A 25,715-nucleotide genomic window follows, 5' to 3' on the forward strand; every position below is an offset into this window, starting at 1 on the left:
TACCACTTCACCCCTTTCAAAAAAAGGAGGGAATACGAATCGATGTTCTGATTACAGGCCGATTACTGTTTCGTGCCAGATTAGCAAAGTTTTTGAGTTAGTTTTATTAAAGTATTTGGGGTCTTGTAACCAAGGCCTGAATCAAATTGGGTTCCGCAAGGGTCTAAACATGGATGTTGCTCATACCCTCCTTTCATGAATAATATCCTTTTGTAAGCAATGGGATAAAGTTTATACACTTATATTAGATTTTGCAGTGGTGTATGATTGAATTATCCATTCTTCAGCTATGACTGCGCTTCTGAAGAATAATGTCCCACTACCAGTAGTTTTGGTTTTAAAAAAGTGGTATGGCTCCTCTCGTATTCGTATTAAGTAGAAGAATCAGTTTAGTGATTATAATGTCAAGTTATGTAAGGGACTGAGGTAAGGAAGAAATATTTCTCCTTCGATTTTCAATATTACTGTTTCGGGGCTATTTGATCAAATTCGGTTAACTTTTATTTATGGTAAAGTTTATGTTCTGTTGTGGATTAATTACGCAGATGATTTACTCCTTTTGAGGCGATAACTTCAGTCACTTCAACAAAATATAGATTTTTTAGCAAAGGTTTTTAGTGAGCATGGACTTCGTTTTCGCCCTGAAAAGTGTGTTTTTAATTCTTGGTCCTAAGGCTAATGATCTCGTTAATTCAGAAATTTATGTTCGTATTTATGATAGTATTTTAAAACCTTTGGAATCTTTTTTATATCTTGGTGTGCCTTGTGGACCAACTTTAGCTCTATGCCGTGCTTCTATTTCTAAAGCAGTTAAAAGTAGAATAGCGTCTAGTTTCGGGGCAGTAATTTGTCTTCGCGATCTTCTTTCTCGGAAATCACTGGCTCGGGTAAATAATACAGTCGCTTTGCCTCAAATTTTAGTTTTTTCATCGCTTCTCCCGTTTTTTAGAATTAGTAATATTGCGCATGTAAAATCCACATTTTTAAATTTTGCTAAGTTCCTTTGCCGCTTTTCTAAATCTGAATCAAATACTTTTTTAATGAGTGCATATAAAATAAAAAACCCTGTTGATGTTTTGGAGAAAAAGCAAAAGAATTTTTTATCCAAATTAAATGTTTTTTTCTCATAATTTATATAGAGCTGCGCACGAAGCTTAATTTATTTTATTTGATTTAATTTTTGAATGAAGTGTTAATTTGTGAAGTGTTATTTATTATCTATTGAATGAAGTGTTAATTTGTGTGGTAATTTTGATTGAAGGCCTTTGCGTATTTGTTGTTATATAGTTTAAAATAATTTTATGGCCTGTTGATTTGCGGTTATTATTTTTATTTTTTTTTTTTTTTAATCTTCGTATTCGGAGGAAATAAAAAGTTTGAATTGAATTGAATTGAAATGACTTCCATAGAAAGGAATAGACATTAGTTGATAAAGATTCTAACTAATTAGGAGGAATGGAGCTTCTTTTGCATGCTGTCAGCTCAGAGAAATGTTAATACATACGTTGGTTTTTTCGTTTAATAACAAAGTTAATTTAAAGTCGAATCCAATTTTGCACGTTCAGCAAACGCGTTCACCTGACGGCGAAATTTTATAAGTCTATTCTGTGAGTATACCGAGGGGCTCAAATCAATTAATCAGATGCTATTTTCTTTGCGCATGCCGTTGGAGAATCAATTGTCAAGGATATCTGCTTAAAATGGAGGAGATCGTGGGTTTGATCCAAACCAATTGATCCCAGGAAATTTCTGTTCTCGTTAGGCTTGATATGGCCCGAAACATACTTGGTGTTTTTTACCAAGCGTTGGTTTTACCAATCGTTTTTTCTTACCGAGCGTTTTTTACTGAGCGTTTTTTTTACGTTGCTATTTGAGCACTTGCACACTGGGCGGTAAACATTTACCGACGCAAGATCAGTCGATCAGAGATCTGACCTGACAATCAATTTGAACTCACAATTAATGTTAATCAATTATAGAACAGTGAGAAAAATCCTTCTATTATGGGTGTGATACAAAAGATAAGTCTAATTTAATAGTTCTTAAACATCTTTGCAATTAACTTCTTTTGTAACTTAAATGAAGACAAGGCATTTATCTAACTAAGCAGGAGCCACCGAAAGTAAGCTGGAATCGCTTTGCTACCTCCAGCGCAGCAAAACATGGCTTTGTATCTTCAATTGATGTAATTCTTGAGGTAAATTGAATTGTCAAGGAAGTTGCCCGTTAAGCAGCTGCAATTTTTTGGACTAACTATTACACATTTCTTCATTGAATACAACCTTTTTGTATTTTCATTGAGAATAATTGAAAAACCGAAACATCTCCCCCTACATATCGAAAACGCATTGCTTGGCCCCTTTATTCTTGTGAACTTACTATATGTACAGGAATTGGGGGGGGGCAGTTAAACTAGACGCTATTCTGAAAGTTTTCTTAATGTAAATGAATTCAAGTTTTGTTAACATAGCATTTAGTTTAGGAAACATAAATTAGATTAGTCCCCATTTTTTTATTTATGATAAATAGGCTTTGATTTGCGTAGAGTTCAATGCAGGGGCTAATTTGGGCCCAGTCCCCTGACACTTCAAGCTTCCTATAATTCTTGGGCACTTCCTAATCTAATTACCTATTTTTTGTGTGTGCTTTTTTTTCATCATTGCCCTCTCCCTTCCGAGGAAAAGCAATTTATTTATGTCTTCCGATTTAGTTTTTTTTTTTTCAGGATGTACACTCTGTAAACACACTTTCTTAATGCAAACACAACAGCAGTCGTCAGTAGACATAGACAAATTTCCTTTAATTTCTGACAAAATAGGCCTACAATCGGTAAAAAAGTCGAGTGTACGAGCATTCATTTAGTTCCATAGGCCACCATCTCGGCATATGGGTTAAAATAAACGATTATTTATTTTGCAGCTCGTTTATTGCGGTGACATTGGACGGCTTCATTGCTGCCATCAACATTTGTTATACCGAGCGTTTTTTTTTTTTTTTTTTTTTTTTTTTTTTCCGCCCAATGTATAAGCCGCAATACCTTCTTGTTCACCTCTAATAAACACTCGGTGAAAATGCCTAGTGTGTTTCGGGCCTATTTTGGCACTTCTGGTTCTTCCTTAAAGCAAGTAGTTTTGAAACGGAAGTTTTTGAGCCATTTCCCAAAGCTGCTATATGCCAAATCTTCGTCATAGAAAGAGCGTGGCTTAGAGAAATCGTTTTTTTTTATTTTCATTTTACCAATGTAGTGAGATATTTCTTGAGACACTTATACAAACTTGAAACAAAAAAAAATACAAAGTATCTTGGAATAGTTTTTTTCCTCGGCTTCTTTGGGATTAAGATGTCAAATACAGGCCTACCTTCTTTCTGCTCTCCCAGGTAGAGAGATAAAACAGACTTAGCCGAACAATGCTTTGTAATGGGAGTATTCAGTTACTTCTTTATTGTTTATTTATCCCCTCATCAACACCAGGATCTATAAAAAAGAGTAGTGGGAGAGATGGCTTGTAATATCGTCAGTAATTCACAATAAATCAATTTAAAAGCTGGGAAACGTTTCTGTAGATGTTTGATTTGAATCCGTTACTGAATGTGGGGGTTCAGTAAAATTTGTCACTAAAAGAAAGTTCTGGCCTAAAGATAGCATCTATACTTGCTCTGAGGGTCTACAAAACCTTAAATTTCAGTGGCACCATAGGAAACAGAATAATGTCAGAAAAGATTACCTGGAATTGAAGAGTAGGTTGATATGACCATAAAACCAATGCATAACTTGTCAATTTAGTCAGTAGTCACTGAAAAGCGGGTAGTGACAAAAATCAGTAGTCACAAAAGTCAGTAGTCACTAATTACAAAATAGTAAATAGTGAACTATGACCCGTAGGAGATGAAAGTCAAAATACCAATTCTTACATCAAATGTTTAGCGACAAATATTTTCCATCTAATACTAATTTGAGAATATTTATTTTCATTCTCTTATAGCTGAAGAGTAACTTGCGGTTACAAAAGAATATAACTTTTTAAATTAAAAGAGAGCCTAAACCCTCAAAAAGAAGGTCAAAATTTAAATGAATGTACACTATTGAAATTGGCATTGCAGGAAATCATCTACCGTACTGAGTATTTACAGTCTTCCACCTTTTACAAAAAGGAAAATCGTATCTTTGCGCGGATAATGCTCACGTGTCTCCATTTTTTCCTTTTACCTTCAGGGGTGATCCTATTTAACCATTTGCTGTAGAATACTGGAAGAGGGCTCATTTGAATGAAAGTCGAAATATCTAGTGTTCTTTTAAAGCAAAGAAAGAAATCGTGGCACAGGAAAGTGGTGGTTTTCCCATTATGTGTTGCAAAATGGTACCCAAATAGGAAAAATACAAGTTCTGAGACGAATATATGATTTATCATGATATAAAATCTTTAACAGGAGGTTTATAGCTCCCCGTCTTGAAAGTCAAAGAAAATCGATATTTTAGTGTGGGTAGTAAAATTGTTGTATCCTTCAATTGATGATCGTTCAAAACCAGAAGTTGTATATATTGATGAAGGGTCCTTTGAGAAGATATACATAAAGAACAAATCGCTTATATAGAATAAACCCTTGATTAGTTCACAGGGTAAACAGGTCACATTCCAGACAAACTATCTTTAACGTTTTAAAAAATTCGCTGAGCCACGTGAATGAATCTTTCGAAGATTTCAGTAGTTGATATTTGAGTTAATTAAAAGAAATAATGTACCTAGCTCTATTACTTTCTCAAAAATGTTGACGCAAATTTGTGTGAAAAGACATTGTTTAAACTATAGGGATAAATACCATGCTTACGGAGACCCAGGGACGTACGCAGGCAGGAGGCTCAGGGCCTGGATCCTTAAAAACCAAAGGATCCAGGAAAAACCAAACTATGCTGAATTCTGGGCACTCCGTATTCAAATTATAAAATTTTTTTTTTCCTCTCCCTGAAAAACAATTGCATAAGAGTCCGTGGCGGCTGAAAGTTGTTTTTTTTTGTATAGACTATGCCCGTTTTTTTATTCCTTAGCATATTTGCTTCACCTCCATGTGCAGGTACCTGATAAAACTTATCACACACCCCTAAAGAGCAAAATTAGACCAGTTTTTTGGAGGAACAGGACAGCCTGATTTTGTTGAAAGTTTCGAATTCAGGTACACAAACATAATATAGATGGCGCCTTTTGCGTAAGTTTTCCTGATGCTAAACACACATGATTCAACCGTATGTTGTATAGAAGATATAATTTATTCAAAATATGTCATAAATAATTAAAATTTCTAACTGCGCCTTCTCAAAGATAACATTGATTAATTACCCCTCGGGATTCTTTTTGTATGACGAAGCTGCACATCCACTGACGCCACTTTTTTTTGTGCCACCGTACTAGTCTAAACAACGATTTTTTTGTCGGGTTTATTACGTACATTTCAAAAAATTAAAAATGAGCAACAATGAAATTAAAATAACAAAGTTCTTCTGATAGAAATAAAGAGCAAAGATCAAACTTAAAACGAAAAGATTTTTTTAGCCTATGTTGTTAAACTAGCTCAAATAAATAGACTCGTGATACTTCCCTATATTTGTGGAATTTTGATGAAATAGAGCTTTAATTCAAATTACAAAATCTTCACAGACAACAGACACTGTTTTAGGAGAAAAAAAGTAAAAACAAAACTTTCGTAGCTAAAATGTAGTTGAGTAGCCGACAAAAATGACAGCAATATGAATTATTAACTATGAAAATGTACTCGAGTATTATTCGAAATCAAGGACTGATAAACCATAGTATAAACTCCAAAATCTTGTTATTTCTGCCTATAGTAGGAATAATTTAAGCTATGACGCAAATTATAAAAAGGATTTTATAACCCTAACTTTCACTTTTATAACCCTAATCCTCGTTTTATTAATTTGTCTACAAATTAATGAATCAATAAGTCGTATCAAATTAAGCTGATTCAAAAACACCCTAAATCTTCTGTTCTTCAAAAGTCATATATTCTTTTGTGTTTTCAGTAAAGCTCTTATTTTTCAACATTATTTGAGCTACTTTTTTTTAGAAATATATAACATAGCTGAGCAGCAATGATTTTTGTTCTTTTTAGGTTTCATCCTCGGTCTTTGCTTCCATCAGAAAAAACTTTTTTTTTTAATTAGACAGGAAGAATCCAGTAGACCCTCAACTCCTTAGAACGAATGCATAACACAGAAAAAACTAGTAGAATTGCGCTAAAAGTTTCAAGATTACTCTGCGTACAACACTTTTGATTAGTACAGCTGTTTGTGTGGATTGTGTGGGTTAGATTAACCTCGTTCCTTAGCAGTAAGATCTTACTTCTAAGATCTTACTTCTTTCTGTATAGATTACCGTTCTTTAGTTCATCATTGTTCTAAGACATTACAGCTCATTTATGTTAGCAAAAAGTACAAAGAACGCCATTTTTCTGCCGCATAGAACAATGATGAGAGAACTTTGATGAAATACTCATCATTGTTCTCAGACCGCTGATCAGAGCAGAATGATGAAAGACGTTTGCAAAAGAACGGTATAAGAAGCAAGATCTTAGTCCTAGGATTTCTCATAAAAGCGTTCTTTATCGAAAGATCTTAGCACAATCACGAGCAAAAGAACGGCCTTATTATATTTTGTAATGGTACATTATTCCTCGTAAAAAAGCTATTAAGTGTGAAGAGAAAAACCTGCTTTTATTGTTTAGATATTCTCATTTTAAAGAAGATTAATCAAAAATCCTTAAGTAAACAATCTGTTTACATTAGACTTTTCGCCCTTTTTCGAGTCCCAACTTAATTAGAAGGTTATGAATATAAAGTCGTTTGTAATTCCTTACCGAGTCCCCTACAGAGTTTTGGGGGTGTTTTTATTCATATGAAATGGTTAGGTTCAACTTCCATTTAAAAGTTCTTTTTATGTAGTCTGCATGTCGCTTAAGCATTGTTTTTTACTGAAATGTTTCTCCAATCTTGTCAAATTGATTTTTGAAAAAAAAGATTTAACTCCAAGTCTACTCAAATTAAAAGTTACGTGTTTTTCTCTTGCTACCACGAAAAATTGAAATTTTTTAAAACCAAAAATGAAAGCATTGAAGTCCTTAAATAGTTATAAAATGTATCATGGCCTTCCCACGGTTCTACTTTCAGTCCAAGAGTTCAATTTTTCTTTTTTTGAAATGACCCTTTATTGACCCTTAGTAATTTCTTCAGGAAAGAAAATTAAATTATTTCATTCTTCGTTTTATTTATTCACACTTTATGTTAACAATTTCGGTTGCAAAACTTCATGCCGAGACCCTGCTTTCATCTCGCTCAACCAATAGCTATAGCGTTAGCTTTAATATGATGAATGTAATCATGGAAACGAATATGTGATATCCTAATGATTTGATTTTTGAATATTTGATAGTGTAAACTAGGGATAAGAAACCTATGACCCGCGATTCAGCGCGTAAAACATTAACTAATGTGAAGTGACACACTTTCCTTCCGAAAGAAAGTTTGGTATTTGTGTAGAAAGCGGTAAGTGCGCGAGAAGTGAAGTTTCGTTAATGCTAATGAAATAAAACAACATAGAATGAAAATATAATAGTTTATGAACAAAATTGGGCTATATATTTACACTTTAGGGCGCGGGGGTGGGGACAATCATAGCATAAATTATTTACGTAACTTAACCTAATCCAACCTAGGTACCTTTTTTCCCCCTAAATCCCAAAAAACTAAAGTTTATATATAATTCCCGGAGTGAGAAACCGTTCATTTATACCTCACTAGTCAGTGGAAACCTGTTTATCAAAGGCATATTTGACATTTCGATGCTGTCTTTTATCGCGCACTTACCGCTTTCTGCACAAGTACCGAAAGTTTAGTATCTAAAAACAAGTTTTAAAACGAACATTACAGAATATTTTGAAACCAAAAAAAAGAATGAAATTCGACAATACGGACAAGATTTTAGTTTGATGACAAAGTTTCGATAACGATAATAGGTGGAATAGAATCCGATAAAATCTTACCGTAATTAAGTGTGCAACGTTTGTCGCTGTTTCATTTGTGATCATCTTAAGTAGCGCAAGAATAGTGACGCAGTTGCATAGCATAAATAATTATTATGCACTAACCTAAGCGAAATTATGTGAAATAATACTAATTGTGATTAAAACTCATCACAATTACCATGGACAAACAAGAACCAAAAAAGAGGATAACTTAAGATGTGCGGACAGGCAAATATGTGTATATTAGATTGATTTATACTTTACGCTCGGATGCAATTAACATCAGTGCAATATTGATGGACAGTTTTCTTCAAAGATGTGAGTAAAATGGGTAATGTACGACTTTGCAAATAAAAAACTATTGATTGAGAGAATGAAAGAAGTACCAATATCAACTATAACAGCTGCGCATCGCGTCAAAGATAAATTAGAAAATATTGATTAATAGGTCAAAATGATCTGTTACCTAGTGACATAATTAGCACTGGAGGAGTGGGGTCTAACTATACGATAAGTTTTCAATAATAGTTATCCAAATAGTGCCCATTTTAGTCTAGTTTTTGAATTTTCAGGGATGGGGTCTAACTCCTCCCACCACGTCCATATTATTGTTAGGATATTCCTCGTTGTTTGAATCAACTTACCCATCTCCTTGATGCTATATTAAAGGTCATTTGAATAAAGTGATTATAGGAAGACCTTATCCATGGGGGACTAGGGGGTTTTAATCCTTCCCCCCTCCCCGAGATGTTCGTCCGACTCGTAAAAACATAACAAAAATGAATGTAAACAAATTTTCCATGCATGAAAACACTTGCCACGATAAAACTCTTTTGTATGCCACCCTCCCACCATAAAAAAATATTGGATACGACCTTGTCCTATGGCCTGCATGAAGAATCCTGTTAGTCATATCAATAGTTTTTATCAGAGCTCCTAGTTAGGTACACTCTTTTTCTATTTTCATGTTTTTCTATTTTTGAGTAAAAGTTTGGCATTGGTATCGTGACTTGCAATCATTTCGGAATCTTTTTCTTGTTTTGCCAAGTAACTATACAACTTTCAGTGAATCTACTTGCATCAATAAATGGGAAGGGATAGACTGAATTTGCTATATACATAGACAACCTCTACAAGGTCGTTCTTAATGTTTGTTGTAGGTGTGAAAAAATTCTTTTGATGTGTAGCCTACGTCATGTTTCTCTAGCAAATCTTATCTTCTGACTGAGTAAAGTATGTAATTTTTTATTTATTGGTGAATGCACCAGTAATTGAAACCTCTATAGTTACTTGGCAATTTTGAAACAAATAAGGGTAAGTCACAAAACCAACACCGAATTTTACCATTTATGTATTCAATAAATTTTGTTCTTGTAATTATATCTTGTCTTGTTTCTTCTTCTGGTTTTATGAAAGCAAAAGTTTTTTTGAGCCATCATTCAAAAAAAGGTTTGCGAAAATTTATGGTGTTGTCATCTGGATGGGCAATAAAGATATAATAAGGTTTATCCTGTCCCCCCCCCTGAAATTTGTCTGGTTCATGTCTCTCGACTCCCCCCCCCCCCTCCCCAACAAAATTTTTTTTTTATTTCGTTTTTCTAAAGTCAGCACCTCCTCGGTTGTCGATTTCAGGTTATTCTACCCTTTAACCCTACATCCTGTTAGTTTTTATTCACCTGGAACGGATGGTGTTATAAAATTTGAAAGCGGAACTTCCTAGTGGATTCCAAATTTTTAAACCGTCATGTCACTGCTCATTAAGATGAGAGATAGGATTACCTAACCATGCATTCAATCTACATGTGTGGAACTCTATGGAACTGATATCTCGACTCTTAGATAAGACGGAGTTGCATTCCAGGTGTGTCCCTTCCAGGGCAGGGAAGAAGGAGTAAAGATGGCATGTTAACAGGATGGGAGAAATTAAAAGAGTAGGAAAAATATTGTCACACCATAGTTCAGTTATCATAATAATCCTGACAAGACAAATCGACCGATATACATATTCAAATATATTCACATCCCCCCCTCTCTCTCTCTCTTTCTGCCTTAATCCATTTGTTTCTCCCTTAATATCTCCCAGACCGTGCAAAATTAGGTAACACATTAAGATCTAAAGTGGTTGGGTACGAACTAAACAGTGACAACTCAATGCTCTCATTAAGGAAAGTGGTTGGAGGAAAGCCGGGTATTGTGTACAAATATCGGGAAATTTAGCTTTAATTCATTCATAGGGGGGTGCGGCAAATACATATATTCTGTTTTTTTTCTAATTTCTTACTCCTTTCGTACGGGTATCTGTGTTACATTTATTTCATTATTTCATCTTAGGTAAAAATGTGGATAGTTTTCATACCATGATCATCGCAATGTAGGCTATTTCTTCTCTTATTTTCAATATTAAAATCAAACATTATTATTGGTTGTTGGAGAATTTATATTTTTTAATTAAATGTCAAAAGTATCATATTGTATACAAATATTGAAAAATTGCACTTTAATTCATCCAGGGGGGGGGGGGGCACAAATGCATATGTCAGTTTTTGTCAATTTCTTACTCCTTTTCTGTGGTCATCTTCGTTACGTTTCATTTCATTATTTGATCTTAGGAAAAGACTTGGATAGTTTTCATACCATGATCGTCCCATTTGATAGGTATTTCTTCTTTTATTTTTAATAGTAAAATCAAGCATTATTATTTGTTGTTGGAGAATTTCTATTTTTTTTTATTAAATGTGAAAAGTATCATATTGTATACAAATATCGGAAAATTACACTTTAATTCATCCAGGGGGAGGGCACAAATGCATATGTTCGGTTTTTTGTCAACTTCTTACTCATTTTCTGTGGTCATATGCGTTACGTTTCATTTCATTATTTGATCTTAGGTAAAAACTTGGATAGTTTTCATACCTTGATCGTCCCATTCGCTAGGTATTTCTTTTTTTATTTTTTATAGTAAAATCAAACATTATGGTTTGTGTTTGGTGAATTTCTATTTGTTAATGTTTTTTACAAAGTACCTTTGGTCATTCTTCTTCACATCTAAGTAGCGTCGTGAACCATCTCAAATACTCTAAAAACGCCACACCTAGTTAATTTTTATCATGTGTGAAGCTTGTTTTTTCGGTAAGTTTGTTTTTCCAACTTTTTGTTAAGTATCTTTTATTAGTTTTCCTCACATGTGAAAGGCGTCGCAAAATTTGATACTCTTAGAATGCCACACCTAATTAAACTTGATCAAATTTGAAGCTAAACACATTTTACAGTTGATTAATACCAGACACAAATGCTTTCATATGTTGAAAATATCAAACTTGTCATAGAATAGCTTTAATCTGCCCCCTTCTCTCGGATGATGGCATGACTAAGCTAACAAAGAGCTGTTATTATTGAAACCTTGCTGGCTCTTCAATATTTTTATATTAGTTTCAAAGGAAAGCCGGGATAGAAATGAATAAATGGATCGTAGAATTTTCCCAGAAATTTATTCTTGTTACTATTTTTGAAAAGAAAAAGAATTTTACTGGGTCAATTTGTATGAGCCTTTCTTCTCATTAGGCTACATGTTCGGTGGACTATAAAAGTATGAGTGTCTAAGATAAGGATCTTTTTTTTTTCTAGCTACTTAATTTTGATATTATAGAAGTAAGAAAGAAAAAAGAAAAATATTTGGATTTTTACTGTTTTTGCAATATTACTGTGTCCTTTGTCTTTTTTTTTAAGCTTGCATTTAAACATTTTTAAGGAATAAAATTAAGGTACTTGTTAAGAAATCCGATAAACACTTGAGAAGTGAAGTTGCGTTAATGCTAATGAAATAAAACAAAATAAGGTGAAAATATAATAATCCGGAAACAAATTTGGGATATATATTTGCACATTAGGGGGGTGGATGGAGGTAAAGCATAGCATATATTAACTACGTAACCTAACCTAAGTACCTTATTTGCCCCTACAACCCCAAAAAACTAAACTTTAAACATAGTTCCTGGAGGGAGTAATATCTTACAAGCCAGCGGAAACCCAGCGAAAACCTGTTTTTTCATTGGATCTTTGAAATTCTATAGGCGGTTCTTCTCGTGTGTTTATCGGATTCTTAACAAGTACCAAAATTAGTTATTAAAACTAATGTTTGATAATTTTCCAAATAAAAACCAAATTATGCAGTTAAGTTTTCTTAATATCTCAATTTTGCTTAGATTCTACTTTTTTCAGTTTCTAGATTATAATTGGATATTATATAGAATACTATTAATTTGGTTGCAACGGTCGTTGTTGTATCTCTCGATCAAAATTTTCCAGTATGTTGAAGATACCTGATTTTTTTGTGTGAAGGGAGGGGTCATAATTGAGAAATGGTTATTGAATAAGATGGTGACCATTTTTTACTGGAATTAGAGTCATTTACGCGGGAAATGCCTAAAGAAGATAGAAAAGTAGTATGGAGGACCAGTTCTTCAACCTTACTGCCTTTCTATTTTTAATAAGACTAATAGTATTTTGAATAATGAATAGTATTTTGAATAAGACTATGGAAAATAACAAATAAAACACGTTTTTTTCACTAATAATAATAAAAATCCGAAAATTTCGGCCTCACATCCGGAAGCCTTTATCAACGGAAAAAAAAAACAAATTAAACTAATTTAAGCCAATCATATGTGTTCTTGTTTTATATTTCCTAGTGTGGTACTTACTGAAAAATCTGTATATTCATGATTTGCAGTTTCAGCCTTTACGAGGTAAGTAATATTAATTAACATTGGCACTTGAGGTACAAGATGAACTTCACAGGTTGCAAGAATTATTACCCTGAAAAGAGGCAGGTCAGTATCAGGATTTAAGTTCCTCGTACGATACCAAAAAAATTGAAGTTGATGACGAGATGATGTTAGGCAACAAAAATCTCTCAAGTGGACGGCTTCACCTACCTGCAGCATTAGGAAATCAGAACTTCATGAGAGCGAAGTTCACAACAAACCGGGTTATAAGAAAAGCGTGCATAGCTTCTTTGACCTCAGGCGGCTTGTTGCTACAACGAGATGTTAATAGCAGTAGTCATAGTTCATAGCAGACAAATTCAAAACATTTAATTTTGCAGGGTGCGACAAGAACGACTAGGAGGAGCGTGGTGTCCCAACCAGCCTACGATGCACGAACCAAGTGATTGGCTGGAGGTCAATCTGAAGATCACACATGCAATAACCAGCTTAGAGACACAAGGGCGTTTTGGGAATGGGCAGGGCCAGGAATATGCTGAGCATTTTATGGTTGACTACTGGCGAGAGTCACTTGGAAAATGGACACGCTATAAAAACTACAAAGGAGAAGAGGTACCTTTTTTTACTTTTAGGCCAATCCTTTATATTTCCCAGGAGAAGGTAACTGTTGTCAAGCGAAAATGACCATGCAAAGTCGTACTGTGAATCATGCAGGTCCATGACGAGAAATTTTGTTCGGGCGGCAGTTATAGAAGTAATTTTTGTTTGGTTACTTTCAGGGTTTTTAATTTCACCTGTATTCTTAATACCAATGTACAGGTTGAAGAGGTAGCTTTGGGGAGAGGGGCTCAAATTTAAACCCCCCCCCCCATCCTGGATAATCACCTCAAATTCTCGTTTATAGCCTATATCTGATTGATATGAACATTCTCTGGAGTCGTCCAAGAAGGTTATGAAAATTACATGGAATATGTGCCTTATAAGCTCCCTTCAATACAACGTACCTCTCTGAGAATACTCATTCGTATTAGGTGTCCATGCAGAAATGTGTTTGGGGGCTGGGGGGGGGGGGTTGGAGGAGGTTTATTTTAGAAGCTCATCATGTTCGTCAAATACTCAAGAACTTGCTAATAATTTCTTAAACCACATTGGCCTGACATCACATAAAGAAAGAAAAACGAGCAAAAATGGGGTTTTTATAGGCCAAATGAAGATACTGAAAGAACGAAGCGAATATTTCGAGAGGACAAACGCCTCTCTTCTTCAGCGCGAAACGAAACGATGTATCAATAAAAGCCAAAAATTAAAAGAATTAAAACCAAATACCTAACAACCATAAAAGCGAGTTATTCGCCAATATCCGCGATTTGCACAAAATCCAAAAAATAAGATCTGCCATCGACGGATACTAGCGAACAACTGAACAAATGAAAGGACTCAATTCATTCACTCGAAAAAACAAAACGAACCAGCAATTAAATAAGTTGGAAAACTATGTCATTTGATTTCGGATTTTAATTAAGGCATTTCTTGCAGACACCCTTTGAGACCTAAGGGGTTGTTCACGTGTTTGATTAGATGACTGAGAAAGTGGTTCAAGGTTTATTTCAGGGATCACTAAAGTATCGGCTTCTCTTTTGAGAAAACCGAAATATGACTCATTTATTCTTAAATCACCAGAATCTCTGTTTAAAGCTAGACCTAAATGTTGGTATTTATAAATTTCAACAGCTTCTCTGTAGTGCTGGACAATACCCTTATCATTCGAAATAAGACTAGCTTGATTAAACAAAATAGTATGGTCTGGTTTTTCGAAAATGTGCTCTGCAAGGGCAGAGTCAAAATTTTCCGGTTTTTTCCGCTTTTTAAGTGTATTATTAATTGAGCTAGAATGCTGAGTTAATCTATCCGTTAGTCGCTGATTAGTTCTTCCAATATACCAAAGACCACACGAACAAGGAATTCTGCAGACACCGGAGTTTTCACCTATCGGGATAGGGTCTTTTCCTTGATAAATTTGGGACTTGATAGTTTTTCTGGGTCTATAATAAGTGTAAATGTTATTTTTCCTTAGATTTTTTGAAATGTGGTCTGAAATCCCTTTAACGTATGGGAGACCAAGATAAACTGAATTTTCCCTTTGATTTGTGTTTTCTGTGTAACTATCTGATAATCTTTTAATGCGTTTTGCAATTACAGAATTTATTAAACTAATTGGATAACCATTCCTAAATAAAATATCTCTAAGGTGGTTGAGCTCTAAATCCAAGAAGCGTGTTGAACAAACTTTCAATGCACTATCAACTAGAGAAGTGACAACTCCTCTTTTCACAGCAGGAGAATGATTGGAGGAATAACTTAAGTAACGGTCATTATGTGTGGGTTTTCTATATACACTAAACTCGAAACATGAATCATTTCGGTGCACCAAAACATCTAAGAAAGGAAGACGCCTCTCTATCTCTGATTCCTGAGTAAATTTCAGTTTTGGATCCAAGGAGTTGAGCCAGTGAAGAAAAGAACCCAGAGACTCATCACCATGCTCCCATAAATAAAAAATGTCATCTTTAAAACGAACCCAAAACTCAGGCTTACAAGAACCATGCAAAATAGCCCTTTCTTCAAGGTCTTCCATGAAAATATCAGCCTGTATTGGAGAAAGGGGGGCACCCATGGAGAGCCCATATTTTTGTCTATAAAAAATGCCTCTATAATGAAAGTAAAAAGAAGTTCTATTGCAAAGGGCTGTAAGCGAAAGAAGTGTCTGATTCGAAAGAGCAGAATTTTCTGATATAGATGGGTTAGAATTAAGTTTTCGCTCCAAAAACAGTTCGGCCTTTTGAGGATCTGCATCAAAACTGCCAATTCTTGTATTTGGTTTAACCGAAACTTGCTTTACCTTGGAAACAAAATCAGCGGAATTTTTAATATAGGATTTTTGAGCCTATCAGAGAAATAAATCAGAGAAATTTTAAATGATTCTAACACATATGAACAATTAGCTACCGATCCCACAGAAAAATTTGTACAGGAAGTCCGAAAAGAGCTTTCTTATCTAACAGGAAAAGGTGAAATTACAGATCAGTTGTACAAAAGGTTTTACCCACGCGGTTGTACGTCCCCTGGCTTTTATGATCTTCCTAAAGTTCATAAGCCCGGGAATCCACTTCGACCCAGTGTTTCTTCTTTTAATTCTCCTACAGCTAAAATAGGAAAATTCTTATCAGTGATATTTCGCCCACTAATTAAGGCTCAAAAATCCTATATTAAAAATTCCGCTGATTTTGTTTCCAAGGTAAAGCAAGTTTCGGTTAAACCAAATACAAGAATTGGCAGTTTTGATGCAGATTCAATGTATACCAATTGTGATCCTCAAAAGGCCGAACTGTTTTTGGAGCAAAAACTTAACTCTAACCCATCTATATCAGAAAATTCCGCTCTTTCGAATCAGACACTTCTTTCACTTACAGCCCTTTGTAATAGAACTTCTTTTTACTTCCATTATAGAGGCATTTTTTTATAGACAGAAATATGGGCTCTCCATGGGTGCCCCCCTTTCTCCAATACAAGCTGATATTTTCATGGAAGACCTTGAAGAAAGGTCTATTTTGCATGGTTCTTGTAAGCCTGAATTTTGGGTTCGTTTTAAAGATGACATTTTTTATTTATGGGAGCATGGTGACGAGTCTCTGGGTTCTTTTCTTCACTTGCTCAACTCCTTGGATCCAAAACTGAAATTTACTCAGGAATCAGAGATAGAGAGGCGTCTTCCTTTATTAGATGTTTTTGTTCACCGAAATGATTAGTGTTTAGAGTTTAGTGTATATAGAAAACCCACACATAATGACCGTTACTTAAGTTATTCCTCCAATCATTCTCCTGCTGTGAAAAGAGGAGTTGTCACTTCTCTAGTTGATAGAGCATTGAAAGTTTGTTCAACACGTTTCTTGGATTTAGAACTCAACCACCTTAGAGATATTTTATTTGGGAATGGTTATCCAATTAGTTTAATAAATTCTGTAATTGCAAAACGCATTAAAAGATTATCAGATAGTTCCACAGAAAACACAAATCAAAGGGAAAATTCAGTTTATCTTGGTCTCCCATACTTTAAAGGGATTTCAGACCACATTTCAAAAAATCTAAGGAAAAATAACATTTACACTTATTATAGACCCAGAAAAACTATCAAGTCCCAAATTTATCAAGGAAAAGACCCTATCCCGATAGGTGAAAACTCTGGTGTCTACAGAATTCCTTGTTCGTGTGGTCTTTGGTATATTGGAAGAACTAATCAGCGACTAACAGATAGATTAACTCAGCATTCTAGCTCAATTAATAATACACTTAAAAAGCGGAAAAACCCGGAAAATTTTGACTCTGCCCTTGCAGAGCACATTTTTGAAAAACCAGACCATACTATTTTGTTTAATCAAGCTAGTCTTATTTCGAATGATAAGGGTATTGTCCAGCACTACAGAGAAGCTGTTGAAATTTATAAATACCAACATTTAGGTCTAGCTTTAAACAGAGATTCCGGTGATTTAAGAATAAATGAGTTATATTTCGGTTTTCTCAAAAGAGAAGCCGATACTTTAGTGATCCCTGAAATAAACCTTGAACCACTTTCTCAGTCATCTAATCAAACACGTGAACAACCCCTTAGGTCTCAAAGGGTGTCTGCAAGAAATGCCTTAATTAAAATCCAAAATCAAATGACATAGTTTTCCAACTTATTTAATTGCTGGTTCGCTTTGTTTTTCGAGTGAATGAATTGATTCCTTTCTTTTGTTCAGTTGTTCGCTAGTATCCGTCGATGGCAGATCATATTTTTTGGATTTTGTGCAAATCGCGGATATTGGCGAATAACTCGCTTTTATGGTTGTTAGGTATTTGGTTTTAATTCTTTTAATTTTTGGCTTTTATTGATACATCGTTTCGTTTCGCGCTAAAGAAGAGAGGCGTTTGTCCTCTCGAAATATTCGCTTCGTTTTTTCAGTATCTTCATTTGGCCTATAAAAACCCCATTTTTGCTCGTTTTTCTTTCTTTATGTGATGTCAGGCCAATGTGGTTTAAGAAATTATCTTTGTCATGCTTATGGGGAGCATTCAACCAATGTTGTCACTACATTCATATCTCTTGTGAGAAAAAAAGCTAATTTGATTAATCAACAGTATTTTCTTCATAATTGTAAAATGAACCATATTTTACCCAAGTCAATGCGACCTTCACTTCACTTAAACACACGTGTCGAACAGCAATTTACCGAACGTATAGGGTTTGGTATTTTAAATCATGTTATTAGTGACTGCAAAAGCAAGCGCTACCGGTTAAATCCGGATATTTTCAGGCTAGAGTGAGAAATATTATGTACGCTTTCTTATGCTGATTTTCATCAAATTAAGGCTATTGCTGAAAATTCTTTTCAGCATGATTTTGGGATCTCTAGACAAAGACTTTCTGAGAAATTACACTGTTTAAAGATGGAAAAACTCTCTAATAATCCACCTTTTGTCCCAAATGCGTTTCCTGGTCCTGCTGTGATAAATCTCAGCTCCACGCCCCTTACAACAGAGCAAAATCAGGTTCTATCGAAAGGATTCAAATTTTCGATAACCCCTTCGAAAATACCTTATAGTGAAATTATCGCGAACACAGAGGGTGCTTTTCATGACTCTCGTGCGGAGATTGGAGAGATTGCTGGGGTTAGAACACAATTTGTTGAAACTTTGTTGGATTCCCCTTCTATTAATAATCGAAATTTAAAAAATTTTAGTAAAAATGAACACTTGGTCTTACACGCACTACAAAAAGATCATTCCAGGATTATTACGAAAGCCGATAAAGGCAATACTGTTGTTGTATTAGATTAAGATGATTACGACAAAAAAAATCAGAGAAATTTTAAATGATTCTAACACATATGAACAATTAGCTACCGATCCCAAAAAAAATTTGTACAGGAAGTCCGAAAAGAGTTGTCTTATCTAAAAGGAAAAGGTGAAATTACAGATCAGTTGTACAAAAGGTTTTACCCACGCGGTTGTACGTCCCCTGGCTTTTATGATCTTCCTAAAGTTCATAAGCCCGGGAATCCACTTCGACCCATTGTTTCTTCTTTTAATTCTCCTACAGCAAAAATAGGGAAATTCTTATCAGTGATATTTCGCCCACTAATTCAGGCTCAAAAATCCTATATTAAAAAGTCCACTGATTTTGTTTCCAAGGTAAAGCAAGTTTCGGTTAAACCAAATACAAGAATTGGCAGTTTTGATGCAGATTCAATGTATACCAATTGTGATCCTCAAAAGGCCGAACTGATTTTGGAGCAAAAACTTAATTCTAACCCATCTATATCAGAAAATTCCGCTCTTTCGAATCAGACGCTTCTTTCGCTTACGGCCCTTTGTAATAGAACTTCTTTTTACTTTCATTATAGAGGCATTTTTTTATAGACAGAAATATGGGCTCTCCATGGGTGCCCCCCTTTCTCCAATACAGGCTGATATTTTCATGGAAGACCTTGAAGAAAGGGCTATTTTGCATGGTTCTTGTAAGCCTGAGTTTTGGGTTCGTTTTAAAGATGACATTTTTTATTTATGGGAGCATGGTGACGAGTCTCTGGGTTCTTTTCTTCACTTGCTCAACTCCTTGGATCCAAAACTGAAATTTACTCAGGAATCAGAGATAGAGAGGCGTCTTCCTTTCTTAGATGTTTTGGTGCACCGAAATGATTCATGTTTTGAGTTTAGTGTATATAGAAAACCCACACATAATGACCGTTACTTAAGTTATTCCTCCAATCATTATCCTGCTGTGAAAAGAGGAGTTGTCACTTCTCTAGTTGATAGAGCATTGAAAGTTTGTTCAACACGTTTCTTGGATTTAGAACTCAACCACCTTAGAGATATTTTATTTGGGAATGGTTATCCAATTAGTTTAATAAATTCTGTAATTGCAAAACGCATTAAAAGATTATCAGATAGTTCCACAGAAAACACAAATCAAAGGGAAAATTCAGTTTATCTTGGTCTCCCATACATTAAAGGGATTTCAGACCACATTTCAAAAAATCTAAGGAAAAATAACATTTACACTTATTATAGACCCAGAAAAACTATCAAGTCCCAAATTTATCAAGGAAAAGACCCTATCCCGATAGGTGAAAACTCCGGTGTCTACAGAATTCCTTGTTCGTGTGGTCTTTGGTATATTGGAAGAACTAATCAGCGACTAACAGATAGATTAACTCAGCATTCTAGCTCAATTAATAATACACTTAAAAAGCGGAAAAAACCGGAAAATTTTGACTATGCCCTTGCAGAGCACATTTTTGAAAAACCAGACCATACTATTTTGTTTAATCAAGCTAGTCTTATTTCGAATGATAAGGGTATTGTCCAGCACTACAGAGAAGCTGTTGAAATTTATAAATACCAACATTTAGGTCTAGCTTTAAACAGAGATTCCGGTGATTTAAGAATAAATGAGTCATATTTCGGTTTTCTCAAAAGAGAAGCCGATACTTTAGTGATCCCTGGAATAAACCTTGAACCACTTTCTCAGTCATCTAATCAAACACGTGAACAACCCCTTAGGTCTCAAAGGGTGTCTGCAAGAAATGCCTTAATTAAAATCCGAAATCAAATGACATAGTTTTCCAACTTATTCAATTGCTGGTTCGTTTTGTTTTTCAAGTGAATGAATTGATTCCTTTCTTTTGTTCAGTTGTTCGCTAGTATCCGTCGATGGCAGATCATATTTTCTGGATTTTGTGCAAATCGCGGATATTGGCGAATAACTCGCTTTTATGGTTGTTAGGTATTTGGTTTTAATTCTTTTAATTTTTGGCTTTTATTGATACATCGTTTCGTTTCGCGCTGAAGAAGAGAGGCGTTTGTCCTCTCGAAATATTCGCTTCGTTTTTTCAGTATCTTAATTTGGCCTATAAAAACCCCAATTTTGCTCGTTTTTCTTTCTTTATGTAACTTGCTAATGAAATGAGACTTTTGGACTAGACGCCAGGGACAATTGTCAACATCATGGAATTTTAGAGCCCTGTGAATGCTTCTGATTATTTGCTATACAAATATATGTTTTATTACAAATTTGATGTGCTAATAGCGACTAAGGCTCGTGAGGATATGTGAATATAGTTAGTATAGGTTGCATTAGGAGTTGATGTTTCATGTAAAAAGCTTTTTCGCAAACGCAGAAATCTATAAAATATCAGTACAACTCCTCTAGAAATCGTTTAAGCAAAATTCATTCCCGCAGTGCCTCTAACCTACTAAAAGTATTATATACCAATCAGGCTTCCTACCCCCCAAGTGAACATTAGTAATATTATCCATAATTGCTATTGTTAAATCCATATCTTGTCCGTTATATTGTACCATGATGTGTCTAACTTCATGAATCATATACTTTGGCGTCCATACCCAAATTTGGTTTCTAATTTACATTGAAAACATGTTATACTTTGTCATGACTATTCAGGGATAATCTTACATGACATAAACCTTAGTTGACAGTTTTTTTTTTTTTTTTTCTGTTTTTTTTTACGGTACGAAATGGTTTGCTTGTCTACGAATTGCTTACTAATAGAGAGTTTACCAACATTAAACGGCTTACAATTAAAAATAGTGTCAAACATTAAAAATAAACTCTTCTACAATAGTAGCGTTTCAAATAACGTATCATGACAAAGTGTATTTTCTGTAACTTCGGAATTCCAGGTTGTTTTTCATCAGCGACATCACAATAAGCATGAGCTACAGAGGTCCAATTACCCTATTTTGATAATGCAAGACTCTCTAATGGGTCATAACTAGCATGTTTTATGAGTAAGCTACCCTAAAATCAGTTCACAACATTTCATGGGCGCCCATAAGCTGAATTCCAGAAGGGGGGGGGGCAAATCTGGTCTAATTGGCACTTTTAATGCTATATAATAGAAATCTCAGAACAAAAATATAAAACTAAGGCAGCATCATTTAGCCAGCGGGCGGGCGCCCCCCTTATGGGCGCCCATGCAACATTTCTGTAACAGCAAAGGGCGGAAAACTAAAAAAATTTCTTCGTCTTATTTTCATGTTCCATTAGAACGGAGAAATTCATACCCCTGTAGAAAATAAACTTCCTGCTTAAATATATAACACACTAACAAAATAATCTCTTATTCTTCTTTTTTTTTCCGTGGTTAGGCAGAATGTATCATGCTAGGCTATTCATGGCTCTAAGTAAAGGATTATTCCTGCTTAAATATTTTTCCTTTTTAGTGATTGTAAATACAAATAATTAGAGGCTATAGTGGCAGCAAAATAGGCTAGCACAAGACGGGTAACACACTAAAAAAAGAGCTTGTTTTTGTGCGATCTGGATAATGTATCATTCTAGGCCAATCATGGCTCTCAAGATAATAAGTTCTTCCTTCTCAGATATTTCTCCTTTTTTATGATTCCGATTATATCCAGCTGTCCTAGCCGAGTGGTTAGCGCATCGAAATTGCAATCCTACGCCCTTGAGGGCTAGGGTTCGAGTCCTGGCGTCATCAGCTATTTGGTTTGGGATGGATATGATTGACAGACTCTGCAAGTGACGTGTGCCTGGGGAAGGTAAACAGAAAAGATGTAAGAAAGTACATTATGGCTGGCCCTCAGCCATCCCCACCCCCCAATTGCAGTTCCCAGCTGAAGGGCCATAACAAGGGGATCAGCGTCACCAATTTGGACTATGAAGTCTAGTGCCTTTTTTTCCTTTTCTTTTATATTAGTCCAGGAAGTGTGTGAAAAAAAAGGGCCTAACCCGGAACAAATACCAAGGGAAATGATTATAAGTCTACCCGACTCGAAAAAATGTGCTGATTCCGAATATGCAAAGTTTGCTCATCTAGCTGTTTCACAAATACGTTTTTTGGGGATTGAGGTAAATAACAAGGAGGCGAAATATGTCTTTTGCAGAAATGCGTAGAACCACGAAAAACAATATGCATTTAGGGGTAATAAAGTACGCTGAATCTGGAAATGATCTCTAACTGCAAGGATAAACAACGGTAATCAATATTTAAAGGGGAAGTATGCGGGAGGAGGGTGAATTTTCTCATCTAGTGTTAAACAACGCTGAATCTGAAAGAAACCGGTCTGAAAATGTAGAATGACAACTATCACCCATTTTGATGGTTTAATTAACGATTAAAGCATTCTCAAGTTTTTCAGTTATATAATATACAAATATGATAAAAAAACGAAATATCAATATTCATAGATCTTCGTTATCTTCGAGATCATCAACTCCAAGAAACTTAGCTGCAACACAGTTATCACAACTTGTTCCTTTGCAAGGTCCACAGGCCCAGGTGCATTTCATTCAATTTCTTTTGTAAGTGCATCGCATATTTGGGCAGTCGTTTTTGCAGTTAAAGCGAAAAACTGCAAGAAGAGTTTTAGGGGCATCGGGGAGCTCACCAAAAATAGGGCGATATAATCCACTCTTAATTACACAACCAAAATGGCCAGGGTCAAGAATATATCCCAGGGTTTTCTATGATTCAACTGGCAAATAAGATCGAAACAATTTGAAGTTGCAAGCATCATTGGTGGGAGGGAGAACATTAGACGAAACATGTAATGAAGATTCTGCAACTTCCTCGATGAGTCTCAGATGACGAAATTAATCGTGTGTTGAAGTTGAGCCTGAACAGTTAAACAAAAGTATCATTGCTATCTTCCCAGCTGCTGAAATGTTCTACTAGGTGGATGGTTGGTCCATAAAAATTTTAGGAGATTCGTGAAACTCGTTATTTTTTATCAGAAGCTGTAGTCCCGCTGACTTACCAATGTCACAGACACGAGAAGCTGAATTACACCCAAGGAAGGTGCTGATATACTCAATTTTGCTACATATATTAGATCTAAGTTTGTGTTTCATTGTATTTGTATCCCTAGATCCATTCTTTGTGATTTCACCTCGAGGGTCAAAGTAAAAGTTATTTCACTGTACTATCTGTCTGTGTATGATAACAGAGAATTATAAGCAGATCTGTCTTGTCTCCAACCAGGACAGTAGACCTAAGATAAGCAGATTGAACTGCAGTTAAAACAATGAAAATATCAGCGTCCCCTTGTGCTTCGTATACCTGACATCCAACTTTGGCCAGGTATTCACTTGTCATGGCTATGATTGCTTGCTTATTCTTGAAGCTGCTTAGGAACACTATTTTCGTTGTAGAACAGACCGTATTCCTGTTAAAATTTATCTGTGGGTAGGATCGTGTCCCTCTCCATCTCAAATGGGTGATGTCTTTGATTGAAGGTGCTTGGTTGTATCCGTCGAAAACCACCAACGTCCTGGACACGTTGCATTTTCGTGCACCGTCGTCAACATACTTTTGGCAGATGCTATCATAAGTTGAGTTTTTTCCCCAAGGAATTTGCTGCAGCATTTCCCCACCATCGAGAACTATATGCCTGTCACTGAAATCTTTGACGAAGTCTTCAGTTTTTGGCCGCTCATGTGCAAGTAGATGCCACATCATATCGGTGAGGGCAGGCTTATTAGCTGCTCGTAGAAGTCCTTTTACTTCAAAAAGTGACGCAAGCGATGAACACAATCCATTCTCAAAATGTGACTCTAAATCGTCTTTCCTGTTTCCAGCAACTGTCACCAGCCGCTGAAACAAAAATGCTGAGTCAGAGATAACTGACTGTCTGTCAGTAACTAGTACACCCTCATTAGCAAGCATTATATTAACAACCTTTTTCTTAAATGTATAAGTGCTGACGTTTTTCCCTGCCTTGCTACCCAAGATTGCTTGTCGGACTCATCTAGTTGTGTCAACGCTGAATTTTTCATTAGCCGTAACTTCACAGATAATGTTTCACTACATCAGATCTTCTGTAAGAGGGCTATTCTCAGCAACAAATTAAAGGATCATGCTAATATCATGGTTGTTGTTTTCAATCCTCGACTCTCTAACTTCTTTGTTCTGTTCGGTCGTCATTAATTGAATTCTAACAAAAGTTCGTGTAAACAAATTAATTGCACTACAATTTGCTGCAGAGAGTAACTAAGTCAGCCTTTGCAACTGAGACATGCCACCTCTCCTTGTAATACCACCTTTAGATTTCAACGAGTGCATGAGGACATGCTCAATGACTAGATCTGACGACTAGCCCGCGCAACAATTTTTGGACCTGCAGATAACATGGCTCCCATTCTGAAAATTGTCAAATACGTCGGGATTGGTAGTTTCCAGCTGTTTCATATTTTGCAGGTACACCCTGGCATATTTCGCATATAGGAAGTGGTTGAACTTCGACCATCAGCTAAACAACTCTCACTGACTGAACGCAACTTTGACCTGTTACCATTAATCAACTCGCCAGATAAGGCAGAACACGATGGAACCGGTTTTATCACAGTAATGATCGATTTTGAATCGCCCGAAGGATTCTTACATACTGGGATTGTAAGGTCCCGTCAGTCGCGAAAGGATTATGAAACTGATAGAATATTTAAATGAGAGTTTTAACTTTACATTCAAATAAAAGCGAGTTTCATTATCACCATGATATAGTACCCTATTCTAGAGATTAATTTTGTTGTTCTACGCATTTATATGAAAACATGAATTTTACATCCTCAAAATCAACATCAACCTCAAAAACATAATTTTTAGTAGTTTGCTATATATTCATCGTTCAACCTAAAAAGATAAATGAAAGTTTCAATTTTACGTTCAAATAAAGGTGATTTTCATACTCACCGTGATCTAGTACCCTATTCTAGACATCAATTCTGTTGTTGTACGCCTATATATGGAAACACGAATTTCACCTCCTCAAAATCAACCTCAACCTAAAAAAAAAAAAACATATTTGTGAAACAGTTAGATGAGCAAACTTAGCATATTTGGAATCAGCGCATTTTTCTGAGTCGGGTAGTGAAAGAATCATTTC

General features: G+C 35.3%; 1 protein-coding gene across 2 annotated transcripts in view; it reads left to right on the forward strand.

Annotated features, from left to right (window-relative positions):
• The window catches only part of LOC148941510 (discoidin domain-containing receptor 2-like), a 215,233-nt gene that overhangs the window by 35,434 nt on the left and 154,084 nt on the right, over window positions 1-25,715 (forward strand). For both annotated transcript variants that reach the window (XM_089104526.1, XM_089104528.1), the window contains exon 4: window positions 13,136-13,367. In XM_089104526.1, coding sequence (XP_088960652.1) covers window positions 13,136-13,367 — 232 coding nt within the window. The remainder of the gene's footprint in view (window positions 1-13,135; window positions 13,368-25,715) is intronic.

The sequence above is a fragment of the Artemia sp. Qi Xiang Cuo genome, chromosome 18 (assembly GCF_049724085.1).
Source record: "Artemia sp. Qi Xiang Cuo chromosome 18, ASM4972408v1, whole genome shotgun sequence".
NCBI lineage: Eukaryota > Metazoa > Arthropoda > Branchiopoda > Anostraca > Artemiidae > Artemia > Artemia sp. Qi Xiang Cuo.